This window comes from Blennius ocellaris (assembly GCF_963422515.1).
Source record: "Blennius ocellaris genome assembly, chromosome: 8".
Lineage (NCBI taxonomy): Eukaryota > Metazoa > Chordata > Actinopteri > Blenniiformes > Blenniidae > Blennius > Blennius ocellaris.
Window position 1 is genome coordinate 15,912,009 of NC_137657.1, and position 23,463 is coordinate 15,935,471.

A 23,463-nucleotide genomic window follows, 5' to 3' on the forward strand; every position below is an offset into this window, starting at 1 on the left:
TTTAACTTATATTTATAAACTCATGACAACCTCACTTGTAGTTAGTTCCTAGCACCAAACTACACAAGTGGGAAACTGAATAAATGTACTTATCTATTGTCACGTTAGCAGAGTTGCTCATATGGCTTAAGGTTTGGTTTTGATTTAGATTTCAATACCGGTGGTCCAAGTGAAGATTCGGTTACATGAAGTTGACTTATTGAAAGAACATGGGAGAAAATCCTTACAGCCTGTATATTTCAGGCTTGTCATTTTATTCAGCACCGTGTGGTTCCAGTGGCTGTATATATGTTGAGTTCATCTTTTCCATGTGGCCTCAGGATGTTTGTGGAGAGCATGTCCATGAGTTCAAAGGTGGTCCAAGTTCAGGCTTCAAGCCGTATATCTTATCTGATTCTTATCTATTCCCTTTAATTCTTTTTTCATTTCTAACTTTATTTGTGCATCTGTTTTAGATCAAGCTCTTACCCTGACACTTGAAATTATTACAATGCATTATCTGAGATAATCAAGATGCCCTTCTACAAACAATTCCCGTTGTTCTCTCCAGATGAGAAAAGCACCTGACAATTAAAAGACAATGTAAGTCAGTGGCAGACGCCCCCAGAAAACATCAGTCATCTTCACTCTTTCACTATCTGCAATGACACGGGAGACCAGGAAAAAAAAAAAAAGGCTGAGCCACGTCACACCCAGCAGTACTAAATTAAAGACCCAGACAGCTGACGAGGCTGGCGAGCTTTCTTCCTGTCATATGTGTGGAGGAAGAGCGCAAGAAACTGAAAAGGGGATGAGCACAATAACACACAAAAGGGGGACTTTCCAAAGTGGGAACCAGCTGGGCTTGATGTCCCCACAGGGACGCTGGAAAGAAACTGTTTACCTTTGATTGGTTTCTTACCAGAAGATGTATGCTTTTCATTTTTGTTGTTAAGATTTTTTTTAATATTTTGATATGAACAATAGGGGTTAGTGGTTGGTGGGCTGGTGGGGTGTGTGTGTGTGTGTGTGTGTGTGTGTGTGTGTGTGTGTGTGTGTGTGTGTGTGTGTGTGTGTGTGTGTGTGTGTGTGTGTGTGTGTGTGTGTGTGTGTGTGTGTGTGTGTGTGTGTGTGTGTGTGTGTGTGTGTGTGTGTGTGTGTGTGTGTGTGGGGTGTTAATGAAAAGTTTGATTTGATTTGATGATTTTAGAATTCACAATGTTAGTTTCAATATCTACCTAGCACTAACTTATACACAATCGAATCTCAGGGGCGTTTTCAAGCATTCAAAGCTTGAGAACAAAGAATGCATTACATTTGTACAACTATATGTATACTATGAAGGTTGCAGTTATGTTACTTGTGCCTTTAAGGTTTAACAGTATAGTAACAATACGAGTATTTATTTTACTTTCGTTAAAAATATGTCTAATATTCAGGGAAAATGGTAAGTATTCAGGATTTTATTATTAAAGATCAATTTGAATCTCAGCATCTTACAATTTGCAATTAATTTTTTTACATTTTGACTTTGTTCTCAATATGTCAACAATATGAAATCTGTGTATTGGTTCGTTGCCATTTGGGAAGCTTCCATATCCCAGTTTACAACACTGACATGTGAATACTGAAACATAAAACCACACTGCTTTGCGTTAGAGTCCGGAAAAAAAGATAAACACATCAGTACATCAACAACAGTATTTATGTATTTTCTTTGTACAGCCATTACGTTCTGCTGTTATTATATCTAACAATCATTTGAACTGTTGGTATGAAGCTTTATGGGACCAAATGGTAAGTCTGAATTGGTGAAAGAAAGGGTTGCAGTCTATAACCATGTAACTTTAACCAAAACTGCCTGCCCACTCCCCAGTTACTCATGATTGTGCCAATATTCTCGACATTTCAGTGTTATTCTTGTAAGCAAAGTGAGAGTGCATGTTGTCATGTGATCCACATATTTGAGTCACATACATGGCTCAGCTAGTTCATTTCCAATGCCAAGGTTGGAACTTTAGTCCCACTTCTCATCCTGTCCACGTGCCAAAGTGCCCTTGGGGAGGACATCGAACCCCAAGTTGCTCCCAGTGGTGTGCAGCTGCTACTGTTGGCAGATAAAGTGTGTGAGTAAAGACCCAAATATGCTCAAAGCTAAATACACAGACGGATAAAGATGGAACTGTCTGTTAGGTGGGACGTTTGGGACGTTTCCAGGGAGGGTACGCATGCGTAACAAATAGAGTAGTACCACTGATGACCTCTGGGGGCCGTATTGCACAGATCAGATGTGGCCACTGAAAGGGAGTAAAAAGACAGCGTTGATTTGATTTGATGATTTTATAATCGTCATCAAATCAACATACAACATGTTATGTAACTTGCAACATAACAGAAATGCCGAGTCTTTTTGAGGTAAGGTTTTGTGACTGTGTGGATATAAGCACAGCTATGACATTACCATCCCTGCACCTTGGTGTAAAGAAGCCTCCATCTGGTGGCAGCAGGATTACAACCTGCAAACCTTCGTTCAAAAGCTCATGTCTTCTTCCTCTTGGCCACAGAGGATGTGAGCAATACCACCTTAAACCTTCATTGTTACTGTTTTTTAATTGATGGTGCAAGCAAAATATTGCTAATCATGGGCTAAAACCATGAAATAACAAATTCACAGTTGGCTCTCCAACAGTGAGCCGCTTGCCAATGTTTACCAATGATGCAGTTTAGTTAGTATGTCTGGGCTTGGACAAATACACCAAGTACAACTTTTTCCCCCCGTCTTAATGACACAGTGCTTTCCATTTCGACTCAGATGTGATCTATAGTGCAGGAAATGTGGTAAGCAAAATGAGAAAATTAGTAACTCAAAAATCTGTAACTTCACAATATTATTACTTTGTCTCTCTTGGTGGTGTTTTTAACAGTTTATAGTTGTTGTGGCAGTGTTGTACATTGTCAGGCATGCCCACGCCTGACAATGTCAGTTTCTTTTTGCTTTTACAGAAAACCCACAGTTTTATTTGTGTCCTTGTGAGAACAAGCGGATGGTCAAAACAGCCACGCCATGTTTGCAGATCATGACAGGATGAATTATGAGGACCTTCCACAAAGTAGTTAAACAGTCCTCTGTGAAGCTGTTTTCAGGACTCAAACACAGGTGTTTTGTTTAGTTTTTTTCCTCTCACGGCTCACCTGGTGTTTCACAGCAGTTTATGTAAATGCTTAATAAATTTCAGTCTCTTTTTCACAAACACTCCAATGATTTTATTTAAATTAGGTTTCTCTTTGACTCAGATCGGTGTGAAACGGAAATGTGTCACTTTTTCACCTCTCTTTTTTATAAAACTGCCTAAATGTTGTCACTGACAGCTCAGGGCTACACGGTCATGGTTTCATCCCCCCACCCCACCCCCACTCTCTGCTCTCTAGGGTGCCAACTGCAGTTCTCATATATCATGCAAACACACCGATTTGCTACCCCTTTCACACAGGAGACCTTACACACACACACACACACACACAGTAAAACGAGCGGGCCACTCTCAGCATGAGACATTCCGAGATCCTTACTTATCTCATCTGATTTCAGTCTAATTATAACTTGAATCTTTGTCTTGAACATCAAAGATATATGAGACATTGTGAGGTTGTCCTCAGATACTGGATGCCACAAAGGCAGCAAAAATAAACCCTACATGAATTTTCTGTGGACACTGCTTGGAATCACATTCATTTCCTGCAGATTCCAACCACACAAACTTGTCTGACTCTGACCGCTATGATGACCTTAACCTCACCCTACCCTTAATGTCACATCAACATATCTTGGCACTTGCTTTTTGTCTCCATATGGAATGCAAGTCAACATATATTAAATTCGGTAAACAGATTTCGGGTCCCATGACAGCAATGCACAAATTCACAAACCGTGCAAACAGAACTGTCTCATTGCACTCACAAATTCACACATAATCTCTCTCTTTCACTCGCACTCTCTCACATTCACACACCCTCACAGACATGCAACGGGACCTCATTAACCCCTTGACCACGCTTCATGAAATGTTAAAACGCAGATCCTTTCTTCTGTTTTCTTCTCTGAAGGCAGAATTCTGCACCTTAGCAACATCTACTAAACAAGCCGATCCTCACTCAGGAGTGAGTCATTGTTTTCATGAAATATTTAATGTTCTTTGGTTTGGATGCTCATAACTTTTGTAGCGCAGAGAATATGAGACACGGTAGTTTAATTCCAACGGTAGCTTTACGATATGGAAAAAAATCTCACAACAATATATTAGTCAGAAGAAATGTCCCAGGAGCAGAAAAAAAAAAAAAGTCCATGTGGCCTCATGATTACTCTTTGAGGTTGTGATGTTCTGCAGTGTCACAGCAACCGAGACACAACATATCAGTGGAGTGAGGATTTACCTCAGCGACACGAGACTCTACAGCTGGTGGAACAGTGAGAGAAATACTCTATAGGGGTCTTGCTAAGCCAGAACTAACGCAGAGGAGAGAATCAACTTTCCACTTGACACAAACTTGGCTCCTCATATGACTGCTCACGAGCCGCCATTGTAAGAGCTTCCCTCACAAGTGGAAGAAGAATGAAGTGATCCAAAAGGGCAGACCTGGCAGACAGTATGCAATGACGATTAATTCGCGTCATCTCCTGAACTGAAAATAGCCGAGTTTGCAAGCTGGCAAAATTGAAGCCGCTTGTCCTCTCTGCGCTGATTGGCGGCGATGCTGTAAAACTGTCAGCCCCAAGATGAAGAGACGACAGAGTTTCGCACTTATGCCAGTGTTGCTGTCCAAATGCGAAAGCTCTGGGTATAGTTTTGTGTGTGTGTGTGTGTGTGTGTGTGTGTGTGTGTGTGTGTGTGTGTGTGTGTGTGTGTGTGTGTGTGTGTGTGTGTGTGTGTGTGTGTGTGTGTGTGTGTGTGTGTGTGTGTGTGTGTGTGTGTGTGTGTGTGTGTGTGTGTGTGTGTGTGTGTGTGTGTGTGTGTGTGTGTGTGTGTGTGTACTTTTTAGCTACTAGCAAAAGAAGCAGCTAAGCAGTAACAATGGTAGTGTCGCTAGTCGGTAGTAACTTAAGGCACCGACTATAAAAGCAAAGCACTGCATAAATGGATTTAATAATAAAATATTTTATTTTAACAAGAGTTAGAATTGAGTGAATCAAACACGCTTTAGTTCAGGCACTCTGAGTGGGCTGGAGTGGTTAAAAAAAACCTGACATAACATTTAAAACTTTTTAAAAATGTTTTTCTTTGTTGTGACAAAGAGTATATGTGATGGAATATTTTCACTAAACAACTACAGCCTAAAACAACTGCAACCTCAAAATAAAGCTAATTTTAATTAAACATTCTAGTGTGAAACATGGGGAAATTGTTGTAAATTGTTGACAATTAAAGAGATATACTGGACATTGAGATAAGAGCCATGGTTATGTTATCCATTTACTTTTCTAAAATATCTTTTCATCCCATTAAAAGCAGCTTATTGATTGTTTTAATTGGGATTGAGAGTTTGGGAGGTGGGTTTACAATAAAAAATGAGCTTTGCGATGCACATAGAACTCGTGTGAATCAGGACCATTTTTGTGGGACTTTATAATGTGTTGACAATGTATTTCAGTGAAATCCATCAAGAAAATAGTTTTTCTAGCCAAGGTCAATGCTTGGTATATAGTTTTGGGCAATGTGATGCTTTTCAAGCAATTATTTAAACATTTAAGTAGTACTTTTTTAACTTAAATTTCAAATTTTCAAGAATTTCAACAAGTGCTTTATAAGGGCTTCTGTTTGTTTTTATTATTCTAATCTATACAGAATGAAAGGGGCAAACATGCTCATCAAATGTTAGCATTCAATTAAGGCTTTCCAGTGTATCGATGATGACATTTTTCTCAAGAATGTGTGCATAAAGCTTTAATAATGATTAATGAGTTAACTCTAATTTGGAGAACAATACACATAAATAACCCTTTCTTCATCCGTCTTTACAGACGTTTGTCTTATTTTTTTTACTGTGTTTCCCTTTTCATTTTTACTACTTCAAGGGTTTTCTTTAAAAATAATAATAATAAAGGCAAATAAACCATTAGGAGTTATTAGTAGAGGGTAGTTCTCTACATGTTTACAGTTTATGATGTGATCATAGTCATCACGAGGTATTTGTTTTGGTTCCGATCCAGCATTCCTCAATAAAAAACAATGGTTCTTAGCAACACATCTACAGTTTGTTATTAGCTGTTAACAAACAGAATCCTAGTACCAGTTGACCACCGAGCAGATGCTCTCATAAAGTAAATGCCTACTTGCCCAATAAATCTGTTCTCACTTTAGCTGTGCCCGCCTTTATTCACATACAGCCAAAGGAGCGACTGCAAGCCCCCAGCTCACAATTATCTGAATGCGGAGAGCGTCACGGAGGTCAGACTCCTCAAATACTTGAGGTTGGACGAAACACTTACACTAATGAGGAACCCTATCAAAGATCATCCATGTTGGGCAGGTTGTGACAGTGATCAACCACCAGTCTTTTTATACTCAGCTGCTGCTTGTTCCCACAGACCACGCTGATCCCAGGCGAGACCTCCGGTTCTCTGTGCGACCTCAGGGTGCAGCTCCTTTGGATTTGGGGCCCTGAGAAGTGCCTGTTGCCTGATCACTCTTAAACCTTGCTGCTATCTTGTGTCAGAATAGCTCGTAGGTTGACCCCCTCCACTCTATCAGTTCCAATTGGGAGTGAGAGACAGGCTTGCTGTGAGATCCCCCCCCCACCCCCCGATCCAATGGCCTTTTGTTAATGTACTGCCATGTGAGAGCAGCTGCCACCAGAGCCTGTTGCTGAGCAGATAAAGGAAGGGGTGAGCGTAAACACTGTACAGAGGTTGGGCTCGGGGAGCTTTGAAGGGTTGTGATGGGACACCTAGCTGTAGCAGTGGTGGTCTTATCTGGAGTGAGACACCCCACTGGGACCCAACGCTGACCCTGCCCGATCTCGTTTAAATCGGAGTCTGAGAGGGTACACTTGTCATTCTGAAACATTTGTGAGATTCCTTACAATCTTCAGGTGTGGAGATTTACAGCTGAAACAACAGTGGGTACATTTCCAGGAGGCTGCTTGCTTTCTCTCGAGGCACTTCAGTAAAAAGATGTAATCATTTATTGAACAAGTGAACATACCTGGAAACCTCAGGTTTTCCACATATATTCACAATCCGAGAAAAAAACAAAAATGTTAAACTTTGCGAGATAGTTGCTTCCTTTCACTTCACACTCCCAAAACACTAAACCAGATTAATTGGCTTAATTTAAAAATACAGAAGAAAATGTAATTTTAAAATGTAATAGAACAAATAGATCTGTAGTGTAAGTGATGCTTTTTTGATTTTTGATTTTTTTTTTTTTTTTAATGGAAATGGTGTATCGTGTTCCATTTTTGTCAGTTTAATGCTTTTCAACAGATTTCCTTTTATAGTGATGATATAAAATGTAGTCTGGGAATGTAATTTAGAACTCTTCAGTAATTTGATGAACACCTAATAAAATATTGAACAATATGATTTTTAGATAGAATTTGTTTTTTTTTTTTTTATAATCAAGAAGTTTTTCCAGTTCGGTGAGCACAAATAGAGTCACAAATGTGACACCTCCACCTCCTCAGCAGACTTCAGGGAGAGGAGATAACACACCCATCAATCACAGCAGCCTGAACATGGTGTGGAAGGCTATGGAGGCGAAGGGGGTGCGGGGGGGGGGGGGTCAGCCATACCAGGTGGTGCAGCTATTCCCAGACTGACTGACCACTACAAGCATGTACAGGCAGAACAAAGCATATTTTATTCATTCACCACTTTGGGTCGTCGTCGTCCACCACAAAGTCAACTTCTGTGTTTTTCTTTTGTTTTTGTTTTTCACCCTTCGTTTTGTGAAAATGTATTTTCAAACCTGGCACTACCCAGCCTGTAACTGTGCACGGCCTTGCCGACACATCCCTATAAATAGTGACCACTAATCCCCAAGTCCCATTTGAGAAGTACTACACATTGCCACAGATTGACTCGCACGTCCAATACACCAAAACTGGAAAAAATATCATCAACATTAACTAAAAAAAAGAATACATTTGCTTTGTGAAGCAACTTAACATTCACCCAGTTCCACATTGTTGTTTTCTGCTTTTAAACAGGATTTCAGATCGATCTAACATGATGTCGGTTTCCTCCATGCTGCAGTGCTGCACCCTCTTGTGGGGTTGACGAATACAGCTTTTCACAGTAGACCCGTGTGGACAAGTGCAGGAGTCAGATATGAAGTCAATGAGGTCATGTTGTCAAAACTCACACTGGAGTGTCATCAGGAGTTTACATCTTACTCAAGGAAGCTTGAAAAGCGAGCCGGCTGCGGCAGGTTCAAACTGACGTCATTAAGCACATCCATCATGTTGTGGCACCATTGTCTCACGAAAAGCTATTAATGAGAGGGGAATCTATACCGCGGTCCCATGCGTGGATTTTCTTGATTATGTTTTGACTCTATTTTCGAAAATTTTCTGTTTCGATTCCCTTTAAAAGTTTGTCTAATCAAAACCGTTTCCAGATTGCTCAGGGCTTCCTACTGCATGATTTATGCTCATGCAGCTCACCAGGAGGTAAGAGACATGGCCGGCTCAAGTAAACAAATTGCAGATTGTTGATATAACCGAATCCACTGCAGTTACGCTTCACAGCAGGTTTCGAGGAACGTAAATCACATAAATTCTACGTGATTGTCAGAGCAGCACGACTTAGCGTTAGGTGGAAGGGGACATAAATCGTATTTGTAATGTATCTCTGTTGCATAGCGCACGCACATTGCGCCAGGCCTTCCCCACGAGCTTATAGTCGGGGGGGGCACCAACTGAGTGGCATGTACTCCCTGTGGAGATTTTGTAAAAGGAAACTCAAAGTGAAATGGACAGCTGAGCCAACTCGCATGCCTTGTATGTCAACTGTAAGGTCTGTTTTCCTGTGGTTAGTGTGCGTTCCCTTTCACAAATTTGAGTGGGAATTTCCGCTCTGAAACCAAAATACTATTGAGGCTGCAGGGAAAAGGAAATAGGCAAAAGGACAAAACATTCTGAGTCTGCAAATTAATAACAAATGATCAATTCCCTTCCCTGTTTCAGATTGATGAACGTGAGAATGATTACCGGTGTGCTGAATCCGCATTTATTCAGGACAAAAGCTTCACTGGACCGCTTGTCTTTAATAAGACTTACGCCAACAGACTTTACAACGCACATCAAAATATAATTATAGCATATACATACATCAGCATTTCAAATTCCTTTGAGTCCATGAACATCTCAATGCAATTGAGGAAACTGAGTCATGCTTGCACATGTCAGAATAACAAAGAAACAGTTTAAGCTGTTAAATAGTGGAGTAAATCCCGGTTTATGGAGATTTGACCTTGTGTGACATCTGGTTTCGTAACTGCCAACGTTGCAAACTCCACCTTACATCCAGTTCTTCATACAATCAATCAGCACTGAGGTTTCAGTATCAGCACACGGTATTTTTACGCAGTCAGAAGTCGTCCCTTGTGAAGTTAAATCTTCTGATTTTATGGTTAAGTTGTCACAGGCAGTTTTATACAAACCAAGTGGAATATTTGTGTATTTAGATGATCTACTCATGTAGGATAAGCACAAAATTACTCCTTTGTCCAGCACTGTAACTTCATTTACACTATTCACAAACAAGTACCCAGTCTTTTCTTCATGTTCAACTTAAATAACTAAAGGACAAAGAGAACAAACAGTTCTTTGACCCCCCCATAGCGTAACAATTACTGAGCTGAACTGTACAAAGGATGATACTGTTGAGTATTAAGGTGCAGGGATTCGGTGCCACGAGGACCTTTAACATTAATGCACCTGTGCTGCATGCGGCAACACGTTTCATCCTGTTTTTGCGTGTGTCCTGACGCTTTCTGTCATCGTCTTCTGCGGCCCTTTTCGTCTTCGGAGAGAAGCGAGTTTTCCCTTTGGGAGCTCAGAAGAAGTTTGTTGATTGGCACAGGTCACTGGGCTCGCCGTACGAGCGTTGGCAGGGTCAGGAAAGGTCAATGGTATAAGGCGACGAGCACTTCAACCCTGAAATATGTCACAGGACCTCTGTGGAGGAGAGGAAAGAGTTAAAGGTCTTAAGGGGAAACGTTTGTACAAGATTAATGATCACATGCCAACAGATAAAAAGGAGGTCCTGCTTGTGGCGGAGGGGGAAAAAAAAAACGAGTGAGTTTTGTTGAAGTGAGTAATGACTGCGTCTGGGAACCTCTGACCTGTTGACTATACGAAATGTAAAAGGGTGTTTAACATGTCAGAGGTCAAAAAACCAAACTGTCCTATATTGCATGGTGCAAAAGAAAAAGATGATAGCACTCAAGGGAATATAATTTAACATTTAACCCTTTATCAGAAAGTTGACTATATTTGGTAACTTCTTCATTTCATCTGGTCTAATAAAAGTGATAAAATATTCATTTTCAAACACACACCCCCAATGCAAATTTATGTTGATGTTGATATATTGTGTTTGATATTGTTGCTTAAGTTATGATTGTTGTTTTTAGCAGTTTGAGATTTATGACTGTAAAGTGCAATACAAATAAAATGCATAATTATTATTATGATGATGATGATAATTATTATTACGTAGCAGTGGTTATTTAGGTTTTAGCAACCTTTATCAACCTGGGTTGATATTCTCAAGTATTTTATTGAGTGTCTTCATTAAGGGTTAATAGTGAAGTTATAGAAACGTTTGGTACTTTGTCACAACACCTTGATCTTGCATGTTGATATTACCAATCAAATCCAGGTCAGACTTTCAGAACGGAAAGTGGTGGGAGAGAAATAAAGAGTGAAATACTCATTAAAGGGAAACTTCAGTGAAGGCGTGAGAGGCCAAGAAAAGGTAATCATACTCTGATTACAAAGTATTTCAGATCTCTATCTTGTCTTCAGGCGAACAGGTGAAGGTTAAGATTGGGCAGAGGAGGGGGTGGGGGGGGGTTGAGAGGGTAAGTTGCTGCTGACGTTGCTGCTGGGAGGGGAATGAGTGAGAGGTTACGGAGTGCTTAATTACTTTGGAGTCCAATTTCTCGCCCCTGGCAGCGACGCAGTCATAGATAGAGCCTCTTCATCGCCTCGGCCATTCTAGAGATTCTTCACTGGGTCCAAGCCCAAGTCAGTGGGGCTGCTGTATAAATCCTGTCAACGGTATAAAGATATCCCGCCTCTCTTCACCCTTCCCTACACTATTCCTTTCATATCCATGCTACGCCTTCCTCTGCTCTGAGGATACACACTTTCGCGGAGGTGATGACCCGCACATAAGATGTAGTACAAGTTCAGGTTCATGATCACTCGCCAAGGACAACAACAGTCGCTCTGGTGCTGCGTGACGCCAATTATAAAACCGGATTATGGCAAATAAGCACGCAGGCACATTGCAGGAGAACGATTGCTGTCCACTTCTCGTTAAGAGATGATATGTGAGCAAAACCAGCGACTGCACAACAGACTCTCTTGGCTTCTCTGCACAAGGATTTCTTTCTCAAGTGAGGTTTTTTTTATGAGTTTACTACATACTTTCCTTGTATTGAGTAAAACTGGAACATCCAAAAGTTTCAGAGGATGTGATCACACAAAGACAGTTTGAGTTGAATGAAACTTGTGAGTGAGTGAACAAATTCTCAGGATATTTGATTGAATCATATCATTGACATTTTAGGAGAAAAAGAAAAAAGAAAACTAAAATGAACATGTGGTAATGACAGCCAATGAAACTGCTGTCCTCACTGGTGGAGAAATTTGTTCTTAATGGAATCCTTTATACATTTCCTAAACATGTTGGAGCTCTTTAATATTCCAGAAGTGCCACCACAGTAATGTCACAAGTGGTATTTATTTACTTTCAAAATGTCTTAATGTTTTTTGGCCAATAGTAGGAAAGCCAAAGGTACATACATGTACATAAAACTGAACTAAAATACAATGTTCTTCTTTTGGTTCACACCAGAGAACTAGCTGGAACACGTGCGTCAAATCAGTCTAAAAGCACTTAATGTAAACATTCAATTGTTTTCTAGTACTTTTCTATTTCATCAAAACTGCTTTAACTTCCTAAACATAAGCCAATCAATTTCCCTGTTTTTGGGAACATTTCAAGTCGGCGTCACAAAACCTGAACATGTCTGAGTTATTAAAAATGTCATCCTTCCTTTCTGTGATTTCACAATTGATATTGTGAAAAGTACAAACGGTTTATCGTCATAGTATGAATGCCAGAAAAAGTATAGAAAATGGACTAAAATGTAATATTTTTTCTGTGTTGTATTTCGGTCCAGGCCAAGAATCTGAGCCAAAAATGTCAAAACAGCTTAAAAGCACATAATGCACTATTCAGGTTCCTCTATTTCACCAAAACTGCTGTCACTACTTTTTAATTTAAGTCAGATGCTGCCAAAGAACAAGTTTATCTTTGTAAACAGGCTGGAAGTGTATTGGGTTTTGCAGGCTGGATCAATTTCTTTTCTTGTGGGAACACTTCAGGACCGTCCCACTCATCGTCCCTCGTCCCACGCATTATTGTTGGGAAACTATTCGTCTGTCTTATCTTCTACTCATTTTCTTCATTTATTGAAGTTCAGCTTCACGACTGAACTTCAATAAGTGTGTGTGTGTGTGTGTGTGTGTGTGTGTGTGTGTGTGTGTGTGTGTGTGTGTGTGTGTGTGTGTGTGTGTGTGTGTGTGTGTGTGTGTGTGTGTGTGTGTGTGTGTGTGTGTGTGTGTGTGTGTGTGTGTGGCAGCTTACGATAGTTTCAGTGTTTGTTTTTTTTACCTGTAACATGCTGAGGCTTCATTGGGCCTGCCTTTTTCATGAAGGGATCCTCGCTTTCAAAAGAGAGGATGGGCTCAGTGGCCACGCAGGTCTCGGACTTTTCCCGGCCACCATTGGTGCTGTTGCCGTGATTTGTGAGTTGGATGATGTCCTCAAAGTGCGCGGAGTCTCCTTTAGCTGACAGACCGTTTTCATGTCTTGAAGGCTGCACTCCATTAACCACTTGGACTGAGACGCTGCTGGCGGGAGGGAGAAAGAAGAAAGCACAATGTGGTTGTACTCATGATCAGTCCCAGGGACTCAAACAACAAATGAATCAGCCCACCACTGTTCAATTACAGAAGGCTTTTTAGATTTGCCCAAAAACGTGTGTTCGGATATAGAGTGTAAATATTTTAGGGAACAAAATCTTCCTCCCACTGTTACAACTGTTTATTCTGGGCTGTAATTGTGTGGCTCCTTGTGTTTTCCACTGAGGTTTATTACAACAATGCAAACCTCCAGCCGAGTCGAAGGGCTGTCAACTCCTGGCACGTTTCTTCTTTTTATTTTTGGCATATACGACCCAAACTTTTTATTGTGTTACTGCATCAATTTGGGCAAAAATGGGAAGAAGAAGCTTTAGTTTTACCTTTCCTTGGCGTTGCTTTGTCCATTTTCTTCCTTGTTATTGGTCAGGGCAACCTCTGGCTTTGGCTGATAGTCAGCAGACGCTGGAGGAAATGAAAAGCAAAACAATGTTAACCAAGCACACAAAGGCGGCCACATGCAGTCAACTTCCCACCCTGCCGAGCGCGAGGAACCGCCGGGTGGCAAACACCTTTAATGATCAACCTTAAGCTGTGTCAGGATAACTTTAATGGGTTGGCTCGGGATGCCAAAGTCTTCTGGGGTATCCTTCCTCTGAAGTCCAGACCACCCCCACACTTACTAAGCTCCACTGAGGACACGGCCGCGGTTGAGACTGATCTCCACAACCCCAGCTAAAGAGGAAACATGTCTGCCAGGCTCCCGACCACATCACTGGGTGGCTAATGTCTTCCTGCATTTGGGGAACTTTGAGACCAATGGTATTTCTCTAAGATCACTTTCATTCCCTTCATCTTATTCCTCCAGTGTCTGCCGATTCTTCCCAAAATAATTCTAATCAATCTTAGGTGCATGACTGGATTATACACTGATGAGTGAGCGTACAATAATTGACCCAGTTTTGTTTTGTTTCGTTTTGGGTTTTTTTGTTTTGACATAACACTCTTTGATACTGTGGTATGAACAAAGATAATACCTACATGAATCAGATGTTACTATAATAAACACACACATATATATATATATATATATATATATATATGCGTATATACACCCTATACTATATTAGTATAGGGTGTAACAAAATGTGTAATCCTGACAGTCACATTTGATAAGACTCAAGGCTTTCCACTAAATTCCATGAAAGAGGCTGCACCTATGAAAGATTGGCGTAGTGATACATTGAGTTTTATTAAATGTCAGTTGAAAATAAAAGGTAAGGTATCAATAGCATGTCTTTGATACATAGCTCTTTTTTATGACATTTATAATTTTCATTTCGAAGATATTGCTAAAAAAAAAAAAAAAACCTAACCCTATTAGTTCATTTTTGACCCACTCACATATCCAACAGTTAAAGTTATTCAATGATTGTAGAGTAGCAAGTAGGCATGAGTGAGAGTTAAGCAACATCACATTTATTATTCCTTGTATCAAACCACTGCAGGCTGTGACCAGAAACTCTCTCTTCCCTCGCTGAGCCCCTCCGGCCCGGAGAAGAAAGAACAATTCAGCACACATGGGTCCTATTCTGCTGTGAGGAACAACCCCAACTACAGCTGTCCAGGATATGAGGCAGCGATATAATCTAATAACCCTTCCATTGAAACTGAGTCACTGTGACTCTGACTCACGTGGGAACTAAAGCATTAACACACAACAAACATTTCAGCACATTGTGAATGGAACCCAGGTAGTAGATGAAAGAATCCAGTTATGTTTCAAGAGGCACATTTCAAAACAGCATGAAACATTAAAATAAGTTCATCTGTGACTATTAGTCAGATAAATATGTTTTGTTGTGTGTGAAGCAGGAAAGCGGCCTGTATCTGGATTTCGAAAACCAGCTGGTTACAGAACATCCCATTTGTTTTTAATGGCAGATCAATTTTGCCAATTATCAACAATTCCAACTGTCCTCAAGGATTCCTGTAGATTAAAGCCAAGAACTGTTACTGTGTTCCGTCACCCGAGGGTGTTTTCTAAAAGCCAATCGTATGTTCTGCTTACCTTCGCTGCTCTCCGCCTGTTTGTCATTGACGTGTGGGGGAGGGGAGGTCTTTGTCTCCTTCTGCGAAAGATCGAATCAGGCACTTTTAGTGGAAAAATTAAGTTGTGGTTTCTTGTTTTTGTCAAAGGTGGAGAGCATGTGTACCTTGTCGCCTCCGTCTGTCTTGCGTGTCCTTTTCATGATCTCCTCCAGACGCTGAGGAAGCAACACAGACAAGAATCAAACTGGAGAAAATGCCACAAATATCCAAATGCAGTTTTGCATGGGAACCATACAATGTACAGGATCAGAGTGGTTATGTCAAAATGTAATCTTCAACAGTAGCAGACTAAAAGTCATTATTGCGTAGATTATTTAGGTAGCTTTGTTTGACTCGGTTAAATTGTGCTGGCAGGGCTGAGCCCACACACTTCGACAGGCTGTTTTACTAGAATCTGAGGTTTCACATTTTTCTCTTCACTACCTTTCGTCACCGGTGAAAACACTCTCACTTTCTCTTGTATTTCTTAGTCTGAAAAAGCTTATTACACTTTCAGTAAACTGAGGCTCTTAATTTTTTCAGGTGATTAATGTCAATAATGGTCACGGGTGTATTCAGCTGCAACAACAGACTGTGAAGGAGAAACTGTGATTAACTAGTACAGCAGGAGTGTGCAAACCTTCTTAGCCTGATTGGAGTAGCTTATTGTCGCTTTCAGATAATTGCATGCAAACAAAGAGTTACACTTATTTTTCATTTTAATGAAAAGTCCAGCCCACATGGTTGTGGTTAGCAGTCCCCCCTCACATCCAGAAGGTACCCAGGTTCAGCATGGGCAACGTGGGCATGAGGGCCTTTCTTTGTTCACTTTGCATGTTCCATATGTGGGTTTTCGGAAAGGGCTGTAGTTTTCTCCCACGCTCCAAAAACATAACATGAGGAAAAGACTCCATTCTTCAAATGGACTCTTTTCTTTCAGTTCAAGGTAACAAATGTGACAGAAACAGACACATCCTACTATGTCACCTGCCTGATGCCGATAATCTCACTATGGATGGATCCAATAAAGGTCTTGCATGAAATTGAGAATTTAATGTGGACAGATTTGATTTCACTTTTACTTTAACTGACTCGCATGTATGCTTAATAGGTGGAACACAATTTTTTTTTAAAAGAGCTATAATAAAACATCAGTATTTTTTCCATAAATGCAATACAAACTAAAGTTTCGGTGCACAAATCTATTTCTATAAACTTCATGTGTTGTCTTTATTTTGAAGTTCAAATATGTTTTGCAGCTTGAGTCATAAATTATTTGTAGGGACTTTTTGTCATGGGAGAGTTGAGAATTGTATTCAAATAAAAAGCATGTTTCATGGGAACGTTCTGTGCACACAAGTGACCTCCATTTGAGGACATTGCTACACTGGGGCAGTTGGATCCGAGCTGCAGCTGCCACTCATAAAAGTGAGGCGTTATTACAATCCAGATTTATTCATGCAGAACTCCTGATATAATCCTGAAATCTCACACTGAATCTGGGATCTATTTTAGTTACAAAACAGTCGCTCAGAGACTTCAGGTTTTTCTTGGATGTAATGAGACACTCTGCTGCCCCCTCGGGATACATTTTACCACTGGCACTTTGTTTAAGCAATAACAGGAGTGACTCAGCCAGTTTCGGTGGAGGACTGGCAGACGGTATGTGGAGTGATGTAGAATGTGGCCCAGGAGCGAGTCTTCGGTACAGAAGACATGCTGTTCTTGTGGGCCGAGTCCTGCCCAGAGCCAGACTTTAGTTGGCTTAGCCAGGCCTGGCATGCATTGATAAGATGCTTCTTCACATGGAGAGAAGATGAGGGGCAGGAAAGCAAAGCTTAGCTACAATACAGAGACCTGGGCGTATGTGGGTGGCAGACTTTAGTGGCCGTAGATCGTGTACATATGAGCACACATGTGGAAAGATCTGCACAAAACCACATGAGGATGACTGGCACATCTATCACCATTAATAGTGTTTATATATAGCTTCATGCTCACACACATTATAAGCCCTGTTAAATTGTGGCATGCAGACAGCCGATCCAAGATAAGCCAAAAACATCATTCATCCTGGTTTCAGGGACTCAACTTTCAAGCCTGCTTTTGTCATGTCAAAAGACAGACCACAGAGAATATAATAGCACCACTGAATGCAGAGCTTTTATGACTCGACTGCAGCCGTTATTCAAGCCAATGCCCTGCACCACATTGATGTGCCAAGACGAAATGTGATATAGCGATGGAAATATTCACATTTTATCATGAATATTTAAAATGCCAAAAAATAATTCTCCAGCCTTACCTTGTTCAGTGAGAAATGTATACAATTGTATATGTTACTATTATTTTAAATTTGACTCACCCTCAGTTTCATCCTTAATTTAGTTTTATGTTGGGAAGGAAAGTGTTTATAGGACTGCTAAAGTAAAACAAGACACTCTTTTTTTTCCGACAGGGCTAATTTCAACAGTAAATGACTTTTTGAGAAAAACTAGTGCAATCTGAAATCTTACCTCGAGCCATTCCTCTCCAGACTAATGTTGTTAAAACATCACAACCTCGGCACCAAACATTCTGCTGCCTTTAGCAAGCAGGGTTGCAGAAATTTCCCATTTAATGATAATGCCATTTCTACATTATTAATAAAACTGGCTTGCATTGTGTTTTTGCATTGCACATTCTATGGTAAAGTTCTGGGACTAAGGAGAAAATGGAAATTCCACACAAGGCGGTAATATCCTGACGTGAACCAGGGCTATTCACACTGTGGAATAAGAGTACCAACCACCACACCACCAAACTAAGACAATTCTTGTCCTTTAGTAATGTACCTTAAATATCGGAAAGCCTGACTAGTAAATTGGTCTGGCCACACACAATAATTCATTTTCAGTGTGAAACGGTAACCTGGCTGAAAAAACAAGCAGGACAGATGTGTTGCCCTACCCGTTTCCTCTCCAGCCTCTCCTGCTCCTCCTTCTGGAAGTGCTTCTCTCTCTCCAGGCGCTGCTTTTCCGCCTCCTCCTTGGCCCGAGCCTCGGCTTCTTCTTTCTGTAAGACACACAAATGAGAGTCCAACCACAGTTTTAATGCCAGCAGGAGAGGGAAAGAAACTTCATGCCAAAACAGCATGCCTTTTACGTAACATGGGTGTGGTTGCTCTGTGTAATTATTGTTTACAGCCACAAAATGGACATTTTCCTGTACATTTGAGCCAAACAAAAGATCTATTTTCAACATTTACTGCCTCTTGAGGGCCATTGAAAGTGAAACACAATACTTCAGCCTTTGCATAATTACGCTGGATCATGTTTGACCAAGTATCACTTTAGTGAAAGGCCACAAGGGGGTGGCAACGTGTCAAGCTCAACGAGCATTTCACAAGCTAATTCAGCAATACAGGTATATTATAGATCTATAAGGTAAACACATATTGTAATGAATAGATGTATTTTCAACTACAGAGGAAATCAGTTTTAATTGATCAAGATTTGCCCAGCTTTATACATAAACACAGGAAGTGCCAATATTGGTCTGGTTAGTTATTTGCCAAACTTAAAGCCAAGGGAAGTTCATTACAGAGCACCATTCATTCAAAAAGCAAGTCAAAGTGCTTCATAAAGGCAAATAAATAGATACAATTAGATTGAAATCCTAGAAATAAAACAAGATATTTAGGGGAAAAGAGAATCTAAAAGACAAAAGGCAATTAAAACAGGAGAAAGTAAAGTTGAGTGTTTAAGGGGGGGCTTTGATTTTAAACTTCGCTTCATGTCTGTCTGAAGGGTGGGAATAAATATAAAGGCGCTAAATTGCAACCGGTCACAAGAGGGCAGTCAAGATATTTTTGTCTCTTGAGGAAGCGCCTGTTCTTTTTATAGTCTATTGTTTATATCTGTCAGGATGCCTACCTGCTTCTGCAGGCGGAGGTTCTCCTCCTGCTCAGCTTTGGCTCTCTCCTGAGCCTCCTTCTCCTCCTGCAGCCGCTGTTCTTCATCCCTCCTCCGTTGCTCCTCAGCCATGGCTCGGGCCTCCTCCTCCCTGCGCTTCCTCTCCTCAGCCTCCCTGGCTATTCGCTCCTCTCTCAGGATCCTGAAAAGTTTCAAGAACACTTTAAATGTGGTTCAAAATGTAAATGATAATATTAACAGTACATAACCTATTGAGATTGTGTTTCTATACCAAGCTAATTGTGGAAATGGGAACATTTCTATTAAAAGTATTAAAAGAGTTACCGCAACATTTTCCACTGTAGTCAATTCACCAAGTCTTTACATTAAAGTGCAAGAAGTTGAGCCCCAAACACAAACCAAAAGGTGGGAGCACAGCACGGGAATTGACATCATTCACAGATACATTCAAAATTCTTCTCCTCTCCTACACAGTTCAAGGGTTTGCCACATGGTCTGGGTGGTGACCCTCTCTAGATGAATTCTGAAGCATGTAAAAAAACTAAAACTGACCGCTCCTTCTCCTCCTGTTCGCGGCGTTCCTGTTCGTCTCGCTCCCTCTGCTCTCGAGCCTGCCGGCGATTCTCTGCCAGGATGCGGGCCGCCTCCTCCGGGTTGTTGGTGCCAGCCATGGGCTTGCCTGACGGGGAGGGAGCCGGCGACACTGCACGGGCAGAGGCAGCTGAATGGGCCGCCTCGGGGGAGGAAGAAGCAGCACTGGCAGTTGTGAGCAGCACGCTTGACGCAGGTGCTGTGGCAGTGGAGGAGACATGAACCACCGAGGAACCCATGCAGGAAAAAGCACAGTCAAAGCAGAGACACCAAGCATTAACCAAAGTCCAAAGTGGCTATTTATGTTCATTATGAGTTTTCAAGTGATGCTCTCTGAGAGAGTGCATGGTCATCATTATTAATTGCACACTCAACCGCAGCTTTTCTCTTTGCATGCACTGTCAAATAGTCTGTCTTCAGCAAATGGCAATGGTGAACGGCCATAGCGTCAGCTCAGTAATTACATAATTAGGGCTGATTAGCACAGGCTCGAAGCGCTGTGTGTGAGAAAACACAGACCATGAATCTGCGTGTGGCTCACTCCATGTGCTCCCTTTGTTTTCACGGCTAATTACACTTGATAGTAATCTTTGCCTATTGCTTCTTGAAAGACAAAGACTTTCCAGAGGCTCTGTCACGTTTTCCATTGGAGCCATTATTCTGTCGAGCCACATTGACTGTGAACAGAGAATCTATGAGAATGATAAAAATAAACTGTGACTCAGCCACAGAGGGAATCTCCCCAAAATCAAGACATACTTTGGAGTGGTACAAAGGAAACAATGAAGAAGATGGCCATTACAGTTGAGTGCTGTGGAGACTTTGTTGAAAATTATGCCTTGCTTATTCAAGAGCATTTATCTGCATGATGAGATGATATTTGGGGTTTGTTTTTTTTGGGGAGTACTAGTGAGTGGATCTTGATTGATTGATTTTGTCATGAGAAATTTCCAAACATTCCCTAATAAATAATACATAATCCAAGCATAATTAGATTGCAGTGACATCTTGCTGGAGAAAAGTTCAATAACAATGAATACTACTTTACTTTTGTAGGAGAATATAATAAAATTATATAAAAAAAAAAGATATTGTGATCACCGCTTCACTCGGTTTTTACTCACTCTTTCTCTCCTCTGGTGTGGCGGGCCTGCGAGACTCCTTCACTCTTTCAAGCGGGACAGGAGAAGAGGTGCGGTTGTCTACCCTTGCGGGGGTCCTGGCTCTCTTGGGCCGGGCTTTCGGAGTTGAAGGGCTCCCACGTGTTGATGGACTCCCACGTGTTGATGGACTCCCACGTGTTGATGGACTCCCACGTGTTGATGGAGGTCTAGGGGAGGCAGCAGGGCTGGGGGAGGCCGTTCTGCCCTTTGGCGTGGCTGGGGATGCCGGCCGTTGTCTTGATAAAGGACTGGGATTGGAAGAAGAAAACGGGAGGAAACGTAAAAGTGAGGCTTTTAACTGATTTTTCCCTGGTACTTTAACTCAAGCTGACCACATTATTCATTTAAAGCTGGGCTGAAATGTTTGTTTAGAAAGGTAAAATGATGTCCTGAAAAGACCTAACTTCAGCAAATGCACACACTGAACAGACCAGCACTCAAACATTGCGTCATCTCTCAAAGTGCATTGTCAGTCGGCATCCCAGCAGTGACCGGCAGTGCAGGCAACACTCAGAGGGGAATCATCCATTATGCTAAAGACATGATTTTTTTTTTTTCCTTGAGGCCTCTGGCATCGACAACTCTCCTCAGCACTTACTTAGATTTTTTGGGGGGGAGTAAAAGGACCCATTTTTTTTTCTTCTTCTATTTCATTCTCTGTGTTAGGGAATGTATATATTTGGTGGCTTCCAGATTAGAGGGTAAATTCCTTGGTATTAACCCACTGGATAGGTTCAAGCAGTGCGTGAAAATATAAAGTTGGTGCAGCACAGATGTAAACAATGTTAACCTAGCAAACAGGGTCAGGAAAACAACATTTAAGGTGTTTAAAACTATTTTCAGAACAATCTCTACACATCTGTCAAAATAGTAAGTAATTTAAAATGTATTTACAGAGTGTAATGCAGAGTTACTTTATAAATGAGTAAGTCAAGAAATGAATAAACGAATGAAGAACAATAGATGCATTTACCTTGGATCAGGTCTGTGTCTCATACTGGGGAGAGACTGTCTCTTCTTTAGCACTTTCTCCTTGGTGATGGCACTTTTTTCCTTCTCATTTTCACGCTCTTTGTCTCTCTTTTCTTTCTTGTTTTTATCCATCTGTGTGAGAGGATGAACAATGAAAAGATGACCTTTTAAACAAATAAGATAAAATGCAGGCAGGTCATATTAAAGGAGATCTTAGTGTTGTGTTGATTTTCTTATTTTCCAATATTCTGAAGATGTCAAGCGCCGTCAACATTATTATTTTCACTTAGGATCGACAAAAGTTAGTTACTCTAGTTCTCCAGATAAGAGCTTTAATCTGTTTTAACCTTCTGTTGCCTCTAACTGGACCTAGCTGTTATTTAATATTCACAATGAGGCAGACATACAGGCGTGGAGCTCCGTCGCTGCTGACGCTGCATGATGTCCGGTGTGCTGGACGTCACCCTCCAGCGGTCAGAACAGCGGTGGTGGGGTTGGTGGGCACACAGGGTGAGCGGACTGGCCGAGGCTGAACGAGGGCAGAGAGGAGAGTCTGAAAAGGAGAGGTTATTATTTCTTCAAGTCAATTATGAATCATTATTATTTACTGTATATTCCGTGTGACAACTGATGACAATTCATTTTAAAATACAACTTACGGCCATCTTTGCCGTTGCTGAGGACGCTAGCAGCGCTGCGGCTCCGAGCGAGGAAAGACAGTGTTGGCGTCATCAGCCGGTCGACGATACTGCTCTCCCACGGACTCAGTGCAAGGCTACGGGCTGCAGGCATGAGAAAACAATGATCTAAGCATCTTTTAATAGTATGTGATTTAGAATGTGCAGAGCTCCAGCTCTACGGTACGTTCGTCAGGTCAACAGTATAACAGGAACATAGTTCTTTCTCTCTCCCTTTACACACTAAGCACTGAATGTGAAGTAGAGCATTTGTTGCAAAGTGGACGTGAAAAGAAAAGCTTAATCAGTTTAGTGTTAACATGTCAGTAAAGAAACTACCAGGCATACAAACCTGATAAGATGCAATTAAATGCTAATCAGTGCCACCACAAGATTTATGAGAATGACAAGATGGAGGGGAAAATTAACTCTGTCCTTGAAAATGTGTCCTTGATGACCTTGAGCTGTGAGTACCACTCATGAGAGAGAGTGAGAGAGAGATATAGAGAGAGAGAGTTAAAACGGTTGTCTAGACAGCCAGTTAGTTATTTATAACCGCTGCCATGAGCGTATAAGTAAAGGGAGAAGAGAGCCGATTCAACCGCATTAGAAACGATCTTTGTGTAAAATGAGGTGCAGGATGAGAGATGTCAACCTGACTGTTAACAATGTGCATTAAAATCCTGGTAGAGAGGAGAGAAAGAAAATAGGTAAGGTTACCCATCGTTTTTTGTTTTTTTTTTCTTCTGCAACCCAGAAGAACACTTCCTGCTCCAGGGTGTTTTCAGAATATATTATTACCTTAAAAATGCTGACTCACTTACTAACTTCTTTTTTTTTCAGACTTAGAATTTTCTTGTCCTTTACAAAGGTACACCATGACCCCATTAACAGCAGCTCAAGAGAGGAGCTCATCTTGAA

The 23,463-nt window shown here is 41.1% G+C and overlaps 2 protein-coding genes across 6 annotated transcripts in view; both read right to left on the bottom strand.

Annotated features, from left to right (window-relative positions):
* The window catches only part of thrap3a (thyroid hormone receptor associated protein 3a), a 47,867-nt gene extending 41,296 nt beyond the window's left edge, over window positions 1-6,571 (bottom strand). Inside the window, exon 1 of the mRNA XM_080500859.1 lies at window positions 6,464-6,571. The gene's annotated coding sequence lies outside the window, so the exon portion shown is untranslated. The remainder of the gene's footprint in view (window positions 1-6,463) is intronic.
* A 2,623-nt stretch (window positions 6,572-9,194) lies between these two features.
* The window catches only part of map7d1a (MAP7 domain containing 1a), a 37,929-nt gene continuing 23,660 nt past the window's right edge, over window positions 9,195-23,463 (bottom strand). For 4 of the 5 annotated variants that reach the window (XM_080501135.1, XM_080501133.1, XM_080501134.1 and 1 more), the window contains 12 exons: window positions 22,525-22,647; window positions 22,273-22,418; window positions 21,867-21,997; window positions 20,855-21,141; window positions 19,692-19,929; window positions 19,140-19,320; window positions 18,175-18,279; window positions 15,351-15,401; window positions 15,206-15,266; window positions 13,518-13,599; window positions 12,887-13,125; window positions 9,195-10,155 (listed from right to left, as the gene is read on the bottom strand). In XM_080501135.1, coding sequence (XP_080357261.1) covers window positions 10,145-10,155; window positions 12,887-13,125; window positions 13,518-13,599; window positions 15,206-15,266; window positions 15,351-15,401; window positions 18,175-18,279; window positions 19,140-19,320; window positions 19,692-19,929; window positions 20,855-21,141; window positions 21,867-21,997; window positions 22,273-22,418; window positions 22,525-22,647 — 1,655 coding nt within the window. In that variant the 3' untranslated portion in view covers window positions 9,195-10,144. The remainder of the gene's footprint in view (window positions 10,156-12,886; window positions 13,126-13,517; window positions 13,600-15,205; window positions 15,267-15,350; window positions 15,402-18,174; window positions 18,280-19,139; window positions 19,321-19,691; window positions 19,930-20,854; window positions 21,142-21,866; window positions 21,998-22,272; window positions 22,419-22,524; window positions 22,648-23,463) is intronic. The other variant, XM_080501132.1, reaches the window with a different exon arrangement.